Consider the following 16,857-nt stretch of genomic DNA (forward strand, 5'->3'; position numbering starts at 1 on the left):
ACGTGTTCAGATTTTTCATATGATGAAGAAAGGTTGCTTTAGAAAGTTACTGTTGCAGATGGCAGTTTTGAGTAGGAAGTGGTTTACTCACTGTGCGCTCTCTTAGGATCTCTGTGACGGAGATAAATGATCAAAAGGAAGCCAGGGTTCTCGCGTGGTTGCTGTACTTACCCACTCACTGACATGTGGGAGAGCTTTGTGTGTTAAACACTGCCGTATTACATCAATGCTTTGGTCTTCATCTGAGATTATGAAATGCACTGGAGTTCCTTAAACTAAAAATGTTTAGTAGTATTTTATCACACATGCTGATAGACCTATATTAATTGGTTAAATATATTTCTGGATGTACATGTGAGTATAAGAACTGGGAAATCTCACTGGATAATTACAGAAATGGATGTGAGGGCATTTTTGAGACCCCTTTGATCTTAAATCATGAGGAACTTACAGAAAATTTATGTGAGGTCCTTTAATAGAAAATGTAAACTCTTTGAAAGTCTTTTTTTGTAAATTTCTAAGGACGATTAGCAAGTGATGCACTTACTGCTGTGTTTTATCAGTCGCCAGGCCCTGAGCAGTCATTGTATTATTAGTAACTCCTCTAACAAAGCTGAAAAATAGGAAGTAGCAGACCTGTGATTGAGTAAAAAAAGACAAAGAGTGGGCATATATGTACATTTCTGTCCCTGCCTCTTGAACCAAAACTGAAAGTGCTGGCTAAAGGAAAAAAGTGTGGAAAAAGTAATTCTTAAAATACAGGCTACAATAACGAGCTGTAGTTTGCTTCATGCCCAAATTAATGGTGTCTCAAAGTAACGAGACAGGGAAGCTTCTAAACTTTTGCCAGTTAAATTTTTTGTAGAGTAAGAGAATTCTAGATCCTTGTGTTGCATTCTGTGCATAAGTTCTACAAAGATGAAAAATAATAGCTATAATGTCCACAACACAAGATTAAAAATAATGTTAGGCACACAACAGCAAGTAGTTCAAGGGCTGTGATTCTGAGCATTATCTGGAGTCCCCTGTTAGCTTTTTGTTTGTGGCTGAACCAAAGCAATAGGATTAGACTTGACTAGGGGATGGATTCATATTATTTTGGTTTTGTAGACGTGGTTGTAGAAGCATTTTTTTTGCTAGTCTTCTAAATAGGTTTTATGATGAGGATTGATTTGAAAACTGAAGGCAAATCCAATAGGAAGCAATTTTTGTAAGTTAAGGGTTGGGACGATAGAGAGCTGATGATGGTGTTAGCCTCTTACAGCTGATGTGGGAGAGAGGAAGGCATCATTTCTCATGCGGGTACATATAGTAAAACCAACTTTTCCAAACAAGAAGTTGTTGGGAAAAGAACATATGATTTTTTTTAATTATTTTTTTTTTAGAAGGAGAAGTGTTGTTGCATGTGACAACAGGACAGTCAGTTGTTGTATAATGAAACCAGGAATGTTTCTTTCTTTTTGTCCTCTATTCCCCTGCTCGTCCCCTTCTGGATTTGTTTTTAATAATTTTTATTTATTTCAATGTTATTAGGGCTGTGTTCCCCAAGTTTATGCAAGGGAAGTGAGCTTGGTGAAGGATAAATAGTAATATATTGCAAACTTTGTATCAGCAAAGCTTTGGACAACAGTAAAAAAAACCAAAAAACCCCAAAAAAAAACAAAAAAAAAAACCAAAAAAAAAACCCCAAACCAACCCTCAGTTTTTAAAAAACTGGAGGTTTCCTTCTTTTGCTCAAGTCGACAAAACATGGTCATGTACAAGATACACCACAACTGACTGATCTGGTGTTGTTTGATGGGGGGGGGGGAGGGGATGGTGGCTAATTGTCTTAAGGTGGGACTTTCTGAAGCCAGCTAGGGCTTTCAGTTTTTATAGAGTTCTAAAAACATGATACTAAAATTTTTTTTTTTCCCTGGAGAAAGTAAAATTAAGGCTTGTAATTGCTTCTCTTATATCAGTGAAGCCCTTACACCTTTTTTGAAATACAAGCGTAAAGTTAGGCTTCCTTTGGTGAAGGGCTGTCTTGGAGATCACTTACAGTGGGCTAAGCCCTGATTTTTTGCATTAATTAGAAACGTGCTGTTAAATTTCATGCAGATATGCTCACAGACCATTTCTGAATTAAAATTTTGTTTTGTCTTCAGTACTAGCTGTTTCCTGTTCTGAAATGAACATGTGTGAATGAGGAGGGGAAAAAGATAATGCAATAGATTAACTGCTGACTCAATGTGGGCTCTTTTTTTTTGTGTTTTGTTTTTTTTTTGTTTTGTTTTGTTTTTTTTTCAAAAAAACCACAATGGCATGTATAATAGCACATTTCAAAAATACATGGTTGCAGTTCTTTTTTCTGGGAGTCTGTAAAAACAAGTTTGCGTGACTGTTGTTTGCATGTTTGCTGCTGATGAAACAGATACTTGAATGGTTTCTTGCCAAATTAGGCTACTGGGTGGTAGTACTTGCCTTCTCTGTATTTAACATGACTTCATCTCTGAAGTAAACAGTTATACGTATTTAGAATGTGAATACTTGAAAGTACAGAAGTGGCTTATTACAGCTAGATTTTGCTTTTTCCCCCTCTTTTCTATATAAATTATACACCGTACTATCTTAGATTGACCTGACAGTTTGTTACTGTCCTGTTTACACTTTATCTGCTTGTATGAAGTAGTTCCAAAGAACGTAATTTTTATGAAGTGTACCAATCCTGATGGCTGCGGCTGTTTGTTTAGTTTCTGCACTTGGAGGACATCCAGTTGATTTGAATTGTGGCGGTAGAGTCCCTCAGTCATTGAGGGGGTTTATTGTGGGCTATGTCTTTTTAAGGATTTATTTCCATCTTATTAACTGAATATGTGCCAGTTGTATCTGAAAGGCTCATATTTCCTGTGTGAAACTCCTCTTGCAGAACAAACTACAGATGTGAAACAAGAGTTAATGTAAACTGAAAGATCTCTTACACCTTACATCTACTGCTTAGACTTTATGTAAAGATGTAGTAGTTTAAAATGTGAAATAAAAGGCTTTTAAGTTCCCGTCAGCTTCAAACTCTATTTATTTATGCCTTTTTAATGAAAATTACTCGTGCTAGCCTAGAGAGGTGAAACCAGATGTCACAGTTGAAATGTTTACCATATGGTGGAAATCTATTTTGACAACCCACATTAATATGAATATATGTTTAGTGTTGTTTTCTGGGTTTTTTGACTGGTCAAAGTGTTGGTGGCCAGTGTTTGTTTTTTCCTGTTGTAGAAGGTTGCAGTCCTAGCACTTTGCCTGATCCTTAGGGAAAGGGAAGTATTCCTGTGAGACTTGCTAGCAGGTAAACTTAAACTTGTTGGGGTTGCGCTTTTCCACTTCCGTGAAGTCAACTCTAATGGAGCCAACTCAAACATCTTCAAAAAATTTTGAATGTGTTTACTAGAGACTGTTTGTTTAGTACCTTAAAACTGCCTGCAGTAATACAGCCTTGGGTATTCAATCCCTGGGGAGTAACAATCCAGTTTGATAGCGCTGGGTTGATTTAATGGCTTCCTGCCCTTAATGGCTACTTGCCTTGCATGGCCTTGGGAGCTTGTGAGGTGATCTGCCTGACTAGGCTAGCGCAGGTTGCCAAACTGACTGAAGACTGGCTCAAAACCTAAATAGTTTTCTGTTAAGGTTACAAATAGAATCACCATAGGTGATAGATGCAAGGCAGGAGCGTAAGAGGGAGGAGGAGGATCCACCATTTTGGTGCAGTTCAGTTGATTCATCTGTGCTGCCAAAGAATGTCTAAAGCAGACTCCAGGCAGTAACTGGAGAGTTAAGGAATAGTTATGACTGGCAAGCTTAGAGTGAGAGATGGAAAGGGAGGAGGTGAGATAAATTTGGAACAAATTCTTGAGTCTGATGGGTCTGAAAAGGAAAGATTTGGGACTTTTAGGAGTTGATGGTCAGGGGCACTCTGGTGTATGGTTTGCTTTTTTGAGATGTTGGAACAGGGTAGGCTGGCTGAGCTGGGTACACCTTATGTGCTGACAACAGAATGGGGACTTGGGCAGGAGATGAAAAGGGAATTCTGGAGCTGCCTACACAGGGAGGCCGAGTGGCGCATGAAATAAGCTTGAATCCAGAGATTCTAGTGCTCCTGCAGGGCTGTTTAGTTGTCAGTAAAACGTTTTTCAACTTTAAGGAAATCACAAACAAGCCTTCCTTTTGGTTTGTGTACGTTTTGGTCAAGCTGGGAAAAGATGGGGGAGGCCAGAACAAGCTGTTTCTGTAACCAAAACTAGGGCATTGTGATGAGTTTTTGTTGTGGTGGTAATAAACATTTTCCTGAAGGATCGTTCTGTCAAATATGCAGGTTATTCATACAGTGATCAGGAAAGGGGTGAGAAACTTTGTATATATGGAGAGGAACTACTTTCTGTAGGACTTGGATCTGTTTGCTGGAGAAATCCAGGAGCTTGGTGAGCTTGATACAGGCTGTAGGAAGAGAAATTGTGTTGTTCTTTGCAGAATAGTTGAATTATATGCAGATAAGTTAAACTGGATCCATGTGCTACAAATTTTCTATGAGATTCAAGCTGAGGCTAACATACAGGTACACTCAAGTCACACCTGACACCAAAAATCTCGGAGCTGCAAAGACACTGTTAAGTGCTACAAAATGCCTGATACTCTGAAAGAATCAGATTCTAGCTGTCTCAAGTCAGATACCCCAAAATGACTGAAAAGTCTAGACAGTTTAATTTTGTCACCACTCTGTCACGTGTGTGTTGGAGGAGGAATCAATTAATGCTTATGAAACAACTGAATGTTTCAAGGACCCATTTAAATGGTGGGTTTGAAATCACTGTAAAGCTCATTGTGATTCAAAAATTATTGAAATGCTGAAGGCCACGTGTTTGAAAACGGGAAGAAAAATAACAAATGATTGTGCAGTGGTTCAGCACTAAATGTTCCCTGAACTGGCTAAGACAAAGGGACTTTTCGGGGGGAAATACCATCTGGTTTATAATTGAGCATACTCCAAGGAGGGTGGAGTTCTGAGCAGCACAGGAGTGTTACTGTCTGTTGTTTTCCTGCTTGTGTTTGAGTTTGCAACTCCTGTTATTCTTTAACATTTTTTTTCTACAGTACAGAGAGCATTTGCTTAACAACAGTGTGTAGCTACTGTTGCTGCTATGTGACACAATCTGTGCAACCTAATATTCCACATTATAGTATTAGAACATTTACTTGATTAGAGCAGAAAAGTGTATTTTCTCCTTAAGTTACGGAGGGTTTGGATTTTATTCAAACTGCCTAATTATAGCAACGAAAACTTACGTGCATTAATTTAGTTAAATTCCTGTGATAGGTTATTTAAAAGTAGATTATTTTAAAGAACGGGAATATAAGATTTGCATCTCATTTGTGTCTTAGGAAAATTTGTAATCTGCTGAATGTTTCTGGAATTAATAAATACTACAGTGTGCATAGCCACATCAGAGCATAATTTTGCTAGAAAGTTTAGTTCATGCTGTAAATTTACAAACTCTTTTGCTTTACTTTTATGTATTTCTACTTAATGCTCATATGTGGGCAGCGTCTGAAGGTTAGTCAGCTTGCTGACCCAGCTCTGTTCCTAGTAGTGTTGCTGCAGCAGTGATTCAGAAAGATTCGGAAAAGGTCCAGAAAATGTGCCTGCCCCCATGATCATTATTTTCTAACCGACCTGTCCCTTTTGCATCAGGATTGGTGAACAGTGTGCCTATATACCTGTTAAACACCACCTTACAACTTACTGTAGGAATTATGGAAGAAAACAGTATTTTTAAAAGGGCTGTTTAACCCTGATTGTGCACTGTTGTGAAAAAAAAAAGTTTGAAAATAAACTTTAAACACAACTTCAAAGGTAAACTGATGCTAGGACTATATGCTAAGAGGTTTGGATGCTTATTTTAAATAATATTTCAGGATATGACTTTGCATTTCTCAGCCTACTCAACTCAGAATGTAGTTTAGCCAAAACAAAATATTTGAGCCCATTTTAACGCCTTCCAAATGTAGTTGCTGCCATGTGGATGAGGCCAGATAGCTTTTTGTGGGCCTTGAGAAATCAAATTTATAAGTTAATGAAGTCTGCAGTTTATCGTAACATGGCAGGTCATTCTGCTCTTACAAAATAAGATTTTACTCTGTGTGTGTGATACTGGAATATCTTTTATTGAAGCACTTCCAAGAATTTTGTTCTCACTGAGCCCCCCAGGTCTGACTGTATGCTTGACTACTACCTTGTATACCATCCAGAGATCTGTAGTTATGATCTAGTTCATGTACATATACTATGTTGGATCAATATATATATCAGTGTGTAATACAGTAGGACTTAGAGAAACTTTTAAAAAAGAAAGGATAGTTTGGGGGTTACTTTTTTAAAGCCAAAGATAATTGCTTCACTGATCTACTGATTGTCTTTTCTTCGTAGCATAAAGGAATGCCATGGGTTACCTCTTATAAATGGACAGAATTGTGATCCTTATGCAACAGTGTCTCTTGTGGGGCCTTCCAGGTAACATTTTAGTATGAAATTAATTAACTCAAAATACTGTGATCTTAAACTGGAAAAGTCAGTCATAGGTTTTAAGCAAAATCTTTAGAATAATTTTAAAATGCTTTCTGCGCACATCGTATTTTTCATTGTTCCTGTACTCTCCCCTTCCTTACCATACTTTCAAGATTGTGAAGGTGTTTGGTCTGTCTGAACGGCCTGCACTAGCCAAGAACCACTTGTCACTCAGTTCTTTCTTTGTTCTCAGGTTTTGTGCTGGACTCTTGATACCTGCACTGCACTTCCTGTTCATTTTTGTAAAATTCCCACATGGGATGATACAGTCAATTGCTCACTCGCCTTCCTCTGTTCCATGTTTTTATTAATGCATAAGCTTCATTACACTAAATATTCAGCAGTTGGGAGGAAGCAAGAGGGTAGAGGCTCTGGTGAAACCATTCTAGTGCCAGCACCTTCAGGATGCTACATTCAAAGTCCACACAGTTTAAATACCTCCTTTTTTGGATCAGTAATCCTGAGTAAATGTTGGGATTTTTCATTTAGGAAAAACTCTATATGCCACACATACACTGTCTGCAGGGTCCTGCCCAACAGCATCTAAAGCAAGCTAGGTTTTAGTTGTTTATTTTTTGCAACAACAAACCCAAGCCCGTCTGCTTTCTCTGGTACTGAAGAATTGTCACTGTGAGCATAGTACCAGAATGTCTTCTAGCGAACTTGCATGTTTTAAAGACCTCAGAATTATTGTCCCTGAGTAAGCTCTGAGTGAACATTTTTTTATTCTTGGTAATACATGATCACATTTTTTTTAGGTTTGTGTTGCACTTTCTGGTGGGTGTTTTTTGTTTTGTTTTGATGGGTTGGAATTTTTGAAGAGGACTAGGGGGATTTGGCCATTATATCTAGAAGGCATGGTGCTGATTGCCAAGGAAGGTAAATTTAGATATAATTTCTGTTTCAGACCTGTAATACAGATGGAACTGGGTGAATGTTGGTCTGACAAAATATCAGCCCTGTTGTTATGGGAATATATGTGCAAATCTGACTGAAGTTCCTGGTTAAGACTTTCCGATCTTATGCGTGTGGCTCATGTGCCATGACTGGAATATTTATATGGCCGGTGCCTGAAAAACAGTTAGTTGATGTCTAGGACACTTTTTCTTCTCCCTCATCTGTTTTCCCCCCGTGTCTTATGTTTGTTTCTTTTAGAAAGTATTTCTATAGCCCGTAATTAACTAAATAAGACTGTATTCTTTTATAAAATGGGAAAAAATTATAAAAATAAAAACAAATTATCTATATAAAACACAAGGGAGTGGGGAGCAATTGTTTTGTTTGACCCTATGCTGTTTAGCATCTAGTAGTAGCAGCGATTGTTTCCAAAGAAAATATTCAGTGGCTTGGTGTAAGCCTCTGTTTATAACAAAGTAGTGGGTTCTTGCCCATCAAAAGAGGGTGGGAAAAGTTGAACAAGGTGAGGAAAACTCTGCTTGTAAATTGCAAGCAGTGGTAAAGAAATTGTCACAGACTTACTTTTGAAATGCTTTAGAAATTGTTGATAAGTTTTACTTGATATGAGTGAGTCATACTCGTTTGTGAAATGAAGTAGAAACTTTGAGCTGGACAGATGCGTGACTACCTTGGAATTTTAACTCTTCAAACTATTTTGTGAAGATGAACTTATTTTATTTGAAAATTTTCTTCATTGCTCAAATTGGTCTCTAAAATGACAAAAAATGTTTTAACTTAAATGCATGGGTCCTTCTTGACAATAGAATGTCTTTATAATTGTGTGTTTTAAGTTGTCTATGGTAAAAATTTTACCACATTGGAACAGGAATGACCAAAAGAAGACCAAAGTAAAGAAGAAAACAAGCAATCCGCAGTTTAACGAAAAATTTTATTTTGAGGTAACTTTTTGTGTAGTATTCTGCCTGTTAATCTCTTTTATGCAACCCTTCAAATATTTTTAAGCAAGCTGCATAGCAGTACCTAACGTAGAAAGCTCTTTTCAAGCAAATTGAAGAGCTTTGACTAGCCTCTCAAATGTAAGTGAATGATGTACTTAGATTAATGAGGGCGGCCAGACAATAGCATTCTCCTTCACAAGCATGTACGTGAAGGTAATTTGTTATCTTAAATCACTTTATATAGCATCTGTTGCCATCAGGAGTTCTGAGGGAATTGTAACATACCCTATGGAATTAGATTGAAATATTTTCCTGAACACTGAGCTAACAGCCACCCACCCCACCCCCCAGCTTATTTCTTTAATAAAACAATGTAGTGATAATACCCAGTAAAGGCTAATATTATTATTTCAAAAAGTTAACTTCTTTTGTTATTTAGGATTTTATTTCAGTTCTGCATGAGTTACCCTACAATAACCATATTACAAGTTTGAATTTTCATCTGTTATTTGCAAGTAAGCATACTATACTGTTCAGCTGAGAGCTGGAATTAGTCTATTACATGTGTCTCAAGTGTATTATAATTTTCTGTGTTCATACAGACCTTGGTCCTGCTGCGGGACTTCAGTGAGAAACTGTTCTATACTTACGTTTAGAGTATCAACATGTGGCATGAGTTTCAGTTGACCTGCTCAAGATACTGAGTGTAGTTTCTTAAGAAATAAAGATACTAGGATAAAAAATGTGATCCAAACCACTCTGGTAACTTTGAGTTATGATTTATTGGAGTTAAACTGAGAATGCAGTCAGTCAAGAAATGAGGAAAATTTAAATAAGAGGTTATAATTGTGGTATAATTAGAGAAAGAAGAGTGGACTTCTTGTTGTTTCCTTAAATATCTCAGAACTAACTTTAATGTTTTCTTGGGGCTCATGCTGAAACCAAATAAATTCTTGTCAGTTTCATGTCATACTTCTTGGTTTTTGGTGGTTTTTTTGTAATAGATCTACACTGTAATTCCCTTAGATACTAGCTAGCCCTCATCGGGCTCCACCACGAACCCTTCTTGACCCATTTTTCACCTGCTTTCTGTCAAAGGGCAGTTTGGTGAACTGAACATTTTCCCTTTTAAAAGGAATAGTAATTGTTTATCAGTACTAAAGAGGCAGGGTTTTCTTTGTCTTTTGACATCCATAATACAGCAGTAAAAAGTGTGTTAATTTATTTGCAGGTAACCAGGTCCAGCAGTTACACCAAGAAGTCCCAGTTTCAGGTGGAAGAAGAAGATATTGAGAAACTGGAAGTCAGGTAAGTGATGTAGGCTAGAATGTAATTTTATTTTATCATTAATAAACGATAACAGTTTATGATCAAGGCAATAAAAAGTCTTATTTTAGTGTAACTCTAGAGAACTACTGATAAGACTCGTAGAAAAGATCCTTCTGACATATAAAATGACTCAAATCTTTAGTGTGTTTCTTACTGAAGGTGAGACTTTTTAAGTAAATAGTGGTAGAGTGTATCTAGCAGCTTAAACTTGTTTCCTGTGCCTGTGAATGAAGAGATAAGAGGACCTCACATCAATATGTATTAGTTTGGGCACAATATTAATAATAGAAAGACAAAAACTCTTGAAGGCTAGCGTGTGTTTCTTAATAGGCATAAGAAAAAGAATGTAGTGGTAAGTTTAAATAACCATTATAGAACTAACTCAGTATGTGCATTTTTAACTATTAGCTTCATGAATATCTAAATTAGAATTGTGTATATATTTAGGAAAATAGTCATGCCCCAACAAATCTAGTATTTTATTTTTTTTTGTTCTTCTTAACAACTGCTGTCTGTCAGAAATGTCAGAGGTAAGAAGTAAGAGAAAAAAACCAAGGTGCATGTCTAGAGTCTGTGATCCCTTTTGAGGTTGTAAGCATATGAGCTGCTGTTTTGAAAAACAAGCGCATGTGTTGGTGTGACATTGCAGTGTGTGCCAAATTCTAGCAGTTAGATAGGTATATGTAAATATATTGGTTTAAAAGGTCAGTTGAATTACCTGAGAGGAAATGTGCACAGTTCTGTGGGTGGAGACTGCTCAGAATACATATGTTGCCAATAGCACTTTTATTTACTGATGCAAGGTCTGCAAGTCTAACTTTCACTGTTCGTTTCTTTATCTGTTCTTTATGGGTTAATAAGCCACTTGTTTTATTCTTCTTGATTTAATTAGAATGGAGTGAGATTTCTAACATTTTCTGCCTGCATGCATGTGGATTAGTGCTGTAAGGCAGTTATTGTTAACTTGAAGATTTTTATTTCTCTCTGGGAGGAAAGAAAAATAAGCAATTCTCTTATTTTCAGGGTTGACCTATGGAATAATGGAAATCTGGTACAAGACATCTTTCTAGGAGAAATTAAAGTTCCTGTGAAGGTGTTAAGAAATGAATCATTTCAAGCATGGTGAGAATGGTGGCTCAGTGAATTTGCTTCTATCTTGCAGATCTTCTCTTGCAAAAGATATGTTTTAGTCTATCTGTTAAAATATGTCTTCCTGTTCTAGTCTAGGTAAAATGTCTTTCTATAGAGTTTCCCTGCTCAATAAATTAACCTTGCCAGAGGGTACGTTTAGCTCTTTTCTTCCCCCAGTCTGCCCACTCACATGGAATAGTTCATGTGTGCAAGGGGGAAGCACAGGGAGTGAAGGAAGACTGACTGTGACTCTTAAAGCCAGCTTGCTGGGTTATAGTGATCTGTGTATGCTTTTCAGCCTAACAGGTAAACCTGGAACTCTTCAGAATTGCACCACTTGTAATTAAATTCCTAAGTCAGACTTCCAGAATGACTGGTGAAGAGTTTATTTAAAAGTAATCATTAAATACAGCCTTCCCCCCCCCCGCCGCCCCAGGGAGTTTCAGAAAGTATCTTCTGAAACCAGCCCAATGTCATTTCAGGGGAGCAGGCACAGAAGTTTAGAAGTTGGAAGAGTAAGGTATGAAGGGACTTCAGGAAAGACTGACCTCTGCTTGAAGTGTAACAGCAACCTCCATTCTGAAGTTCTTGCAAGCAGGAGCCCGTCCCTAGCTCCTTTTCTGTCCCAGATGCTTAGCGGCAGAAAGTGATGAGTACAACAGATTCGAATGCCTCAAAGTGTGTAGAATGTTCTGCTTTTAGTGAACCTTTCAGTACAGAGAAAAGAATGAACAAATATTTCACATACCCATGTAGAAAACACACAGGAAGGAAGTGGGTAAATAGGAACTAAATGGAACACAGGTCTTGGCCTGGAGCCATTATGGCTGCGTGCCACATTACTCACTACCTCAGGCTCCAGGTGCTTGGATGTGTTTTAAGCTGAACTCTGATTCTTAGTCTTAGTGTTTGAATGTGGTCCTAAACATAAGAAATGTTTATGTCAGTTTTCTTTTACATGGTGCATTGCAGACACAGGCTTGCTCTGCCAGTGCTGTGAACTGATCAAAAGCTATATGACCATGTCAATACAACGACATGCCTCTGTTAACAGCTTCAAAGAGAAAGGGTAGATTAACATGGACTCATTACCAGTGTATTGTGTTCATAGAGCTTTTTGAATTGACCTGACTCCTGTCTAGTTCACTTGAAGCACTGATAGACAGATTTGTGTCTGCTAATACACTTTGTAGGCATACCTTGTATTGAACATCTTCATATCCAGTTATGATCTGCTTATCAAAGACAGTTCTGTGATAAAAAATAACTAATTTTTTTTATACTGTTACTAATTTACAGAAAATGTTTTTGAATACAACTGAAGTACAGCAGGTAAAAGAGTATCACTAGTATTAAATATTGCGAAAATAAACAGAAGAGTCATGCTGTCAAGCAGAGGGTCTTGTAAATCAGTTTTACTATATATTAGCACGCCAGCCTGGGCAATGCATCTGATAATTAAAAAAAAAGTCTGATCTTCCGATTGTAGAAGTAAAAATATATATGCATGTACAAGAAAATTTGAAAATATGATTTCATTTGTTGGGCAAATGTTGAAACTATGCTGTGACACTACTTAAAAGCTTTTAAAATTTTTGTAGGGCTGCGCCTCCTGTTGGAATACAGTTGAACTACAGCAAAAGCCATTGAATTGTTTAATCTATTTTGTGTTGAGAGTAGGAAAAAAGCACGGTTTTTTTCTCATTTAATCTTTTTTTTTTTTTCCTCATGAATGCAGCCTGTTAAGATGATATATTTTTACTGGCTTCAGACTAGACCATTTGAATTGATAATGCTAGCTGTTCCATCTGCAACGTCCAACACCCTAAATATAACTTCAGTGAAAAATGAGAAGGTCGAACATAATTTCTAACTATTTCTGCTCTCCCAGTTGAGATACAAGAAGTATATCCTATTTCACTGTTCAGAAAGATATGAGGAAATAAATACATGTTTCATTATGTGCTGAAGATGCATCAAATGCTGCTCCTTTTTTTACTTTACTCTCAAGTTTTTTAATATGACTTTTATTGTCAGTTTTCAGACTCAGTTTCTGAATACTGAAGTAATTAAATGCCATACTTTGCTTTATTGTAGAATTAGTCAAGTTAAAGAAATGTCATTTGAAACTTTTTAATTGCCCTGTTCCTTTCAGGTACTTACTTCAACCAAGAGAAAATGGAAACAAATCTTCTAAAAGTGATGATTTGGGATCACTTAGATTAAATATCTGTTATACTGAAGACTGTGTGCTTCCATCTGAATACTACACTTCCCTAAGAAACTTGCTGCTAAAATCATCAGATGTTCAGGTACTTCAGTTGAAAATATCTTTTAAAATTAAAACTTAAAGTGAATTATGCAATTATGTATAAAACAGTATGAATTATGCATAATTCAGAGAATTTTTGTTGTTCCATTGTGCAAATTACTTCTGTCACAGCCAGATGAGCAGCCTGTAAAAGCATTTACTTCTGCTCCAAACTACCAAGATTTTCTTCTTACTTTAGAAGAACCAGCAGAGATAGTGTGCTGTGTGACTGGAAGAGATAAACTTTCTTCTCGTTGGTTGCTATTTTCAACATTGTGTTTTCCCCCCAGCTGCTATTGCCCCCCTGAGTATAGTGGTTTTCAGGGGACATTGATCCATTATTGGCCATGAAGGGGCAGATAATCACCTTTACCAAAAATAGTTGCTTCAGAATTGATTTCTAATTCAACTTCTTCTGAATTGCTTCTGTCTTTCCCAGTGTGTTAATCAACGTGTCTGGATTTCTCACCTAGACATGGTGACAAAGAGGGAAGTGTTGTAGATGGTTTACTGTGACCTTGAGATGGGAATCAGATTCTGGTAACCAGGTTTTGTATTCCTAGGTCTTTTATAGCCTTTCTTCGGTGTTGTTGAAGTACTGGCACAGGAGAAGAAGAGCGAAAGGGAAGCAGATGGTGACTAAAATTTTTCCTAGCCCATATTCAGATACTACTTCACTGGAAGTCGGGAAGACCTGACTGTGTAGCTAGTGGCAGTCAGCGGCTGTCTTTGTCAATTAAATGAAACAATTTTGTCAGTTTTTTTTTTTTAATTGGAATTTCCAGCTGTAGAATGGCAACCAACAGAAGTGTGAGAACTGTGTTTTAATGTGCTCTGATTAAATTTCTGAAGTCCTATAAAGATATATGACACTATAGTAAAGCAATTGCTTTACTGCCTCTTCGTGGGATATGTGACAAAGCCATAGTGTAGCCCTTTAGGGAGAATGAGAAGGGTGAGTAGATGCTGAGTTTGATTCTCAAATGTCAAGTACAGAGTAGATAGTAGCAATTTTCAGTTAAGTATTTCTGTAGAACAGAAACTTTCAGTTGCCATATTATACAGCAGATATTGAAACATCTGTAGTCTTGTTAGATTTGATCTGTACTTTACCAAATACATGTAGAACATTTAACTAGTTCGCTGATGATTTCATGTTCTGCTTTCTTACAGCCGATTTCTGCATCTGCTGCCTACATACTGAGTGAAGTTTGTCGAGACAAGTATGATGCTGTTCTGCCTCTTGTACGATTGTTGCTACACCACCATAAGCTAGTTCCATTTGTTGCTGCAGTGGCAGAACTAGATCTGAAGGACACCCAGTATGTATTTCATGTTTAGTGATGTCATGCCTTTTAAAATTACTCTTTAAGAGTTTCGAAGGGCTTCATGATACAATATTAACACGTGAACATGTTGATTTCTTTCATTATGTAAAACCGACTAAATATATTAATCTTCTAATGCTAGTTCATAAAAACATTCATTAAAATCATATTGAAGCTGGGAGTCAGAGTTAGTGATTGTATGCTATTTGGTAAAGTTTTCTTATAGCTAGTATACAGCTAAACATAAGAAGCTAGCAGTCGAGAGTTGTGTCTAAGACCATAGTTTTTGTTTCAAAATGTCATAATTTGGCCACGCTTAAAATTTTACTGGTCATTAGATGGGTACTTAATGTTTTTAAAATTCTTGAGAATCTTAGCCTGTTTACTTTAGTATGTGACTTAAATGAGGGGTACTCTTTTCCTGCAAAGATGCCTTGTAAGTATGTGTCCTCCTGCATGCCTTGAAAGTAGCAAGCACAGGAGCTTTTCCAAGTAGCAGCTTATGGCCTGTGAATTTGTAGCCCTGTGGTTAGGAGAAAAATGAAGTAGACCTGAGTAGTGGCCACTGAGGTGCCGAGTCATGTCCTGTGGAGATGTGGAAGGGATTTTGTCACCACAGAGTAGTTCATTTCAAAGCTGACCTACTCGAGATTTAAATAAGTTGAGACAGTTTAATTGTGTAGAAAGAGGTGACGCATGGAAAATAATTTTCTAAACTGTGTTTTAGTACACACATTCCTTTCCATTATAATTGAACTGTAACAAAGAAAGATTAAACTAAATCTCTTTGATTAGAAAGGTTTACTTTGCATAGCTGGCTCTGTTTTCTTCAACAGCTATAATGAATTAAAAGCATAACCCTAGATTAAATATGTTTTGGTCAAACTGAGTTTATCAATATAGTGTAGCAGCATGCTATTTATTGTAGCTCTAAGATATTTTTTTTCACCCAGACTGCTGGAGGAAGAATTGTATATTGGTGAGTTACAAGGTTTCATTATTTTGGAATTTCCCCAATTGTTGTTTCTCACATTCAGCACTGGATTATAACTTCCTTTGTCTAAAATTTCTTAGGCTTTTCCGTATGGTTTTATGTTCCTCGTTTTGGTAATAGCTGTAATAATATTCTTGTTTATTCTCTTTCTGTTCCTGAGTAGTGCTTTTGCAAGCTGGGTATCTAGGTTCTGGAATTCCTCACTGAAACATGTGAAAAAAAAAGTTATTTAAAGACAAGATAAAGTATTAATCGGGTTCTGTAACTGAGCTTCTTTTTTCCCCCCCTGTTCAAATAAAATAAATTGTTTTCTTACAGAGAAGCAAACACAGTCTTCAGAGGCAACTCGTTAGCAACTCGCTGTGTAGATGAAATGATGAAAATAGTGGGGAAGCACTACCTAAAGGTTACTTTGAAACCAGTTATTGATGAGGTAGGATATCCTACTTGAAACTCTTTCAGGGCAGTTAGCCGCTGGAGCATCCAGTCTCTTTGATAGCCATGCTTCTTACAGCTTCTTGTGTGGTAGTGATCAGTCGGGTGGGGGAATTCTAGAGGAAAGTTTAACTGAGCAATAATTCATGAAGTTCAGTGGAAGGAGCTGCTTTGTGTTATTTTTGTTTCAGATGCTTGAAAATAAGCAGCCAATGATAGTTGCTCCAGCCTGTAACACATCGCAGAATTTATCAGCATGATGCTTTAAGTAATTGCTGCATGTAAAAAGTCACACACAAAAGTGACTATGACTACTGCATGCTGTTATGGATAGTTAGAACCTATTTTGAGTTTTTACTGCTATATCTAGGACAGAATCTGGTTTTAAATAGGTGCATTTCCATGATTTCTGTCTGAAAAATTGAACTCCTGTAGTTTTGTTTGTTTCAGATATGCGAGTCTCCTAAACCCTGTGAAATAGATCCCATTAAATTACGAGAAGGGGATAACGTAGAAATTAATATGGTGAGTTTCCTAATTTGTTTTTCCTAATTTTAACTTTAACAATCTGATACAAAAACATTTTTAAAAGCAACTCTATATAGTGGAAAATGAGTGGGTAGCAGTATAATCCTCTGATTCTTGAGTAAGCACAGAACTGGCATTTTCTTATCCCTGTTTATGAACACATCAAAGGAAAAGTCCAGTGGAAAGTGTGACAGGGAGGACAAGCTGAACAGGATTAGTCTTCCTTACCAATTTGTTGGGTGTTGTGATTCCTGATGTTTTGTACTTCGCATCTAATGAAGGACGTAATTAGGACTGCTTTAACACTTTTGATTGAAGTTTTGCTTGCTGCCTGCCTGTTAAGAGGATGACAT

At 37.0% G+C, this 16,857-nt stretch overlaps 1 protein-coding gene across 2 annotated transcripts in view; it reads left to right on the forward strand.

Moving 5' to 3' along the window:
- The window catches only part of RASA2 (RAS p21 protein activator 2), a 48,985-nt gene that overhangs the window by 22,201 nt on the left and 9,927 nt on the right, over positions 1 to 16,857 (forward strand). The window contains exons 6-13 of one of the 2 annotated variants that reach the window (XM_040613049.1): positions 6,455 to 6,538; positions 8,376 to 8,448; positions 9,680 to 9,756; positions 10,801 to 10,899; positions 13,064 to 13,220; positions 14,393 to 14,541; positions 15,860 to 15,974; positions 16,412 to 16,501. In XM_040613049.1, the coding sequence (XP_040468983.1) occupies positions 6,455 to 6,538; positions 8,376 to 8,448; positions 9,680 to 9,756; positions 10,801 to 10,899; positions 13,064 to 13,220; positions 14,393 to 14,541; positions 15,860 to 15,974; positions 16,412 to 16,501 (844 nt within the window). The remainder of the gene's footprint in view (positions 1 to 6,454; positions 6,539 to 8,375; positions 8,449 to 9,679; positions 9,757 to 10,800; positions 10,900 to 13,063; positions 13,221 to 14,392; positions 14,542 to 15,859; positions 15,975 to 16,411; positions 16,502 to 16,857) is intronic. The other variant, XM_040613050.1, reaches the window with a different exon arrangement.

The sequence above is a fragment of the Falco naumanni genome, chromosome 13 (assembly GCF_017639655.2).
Source record: "Falco naumanni isolate bFalNau1 chromosome 13, bFalNau1.pat, whole genome shotgun sequence".
Taxonomy (NCBI): domain Eukaryota; kingdom Metazoa; phylum Chordata; class Aves; order Falconiformes; family Falconidae; genus Falco; species Falco naumanni.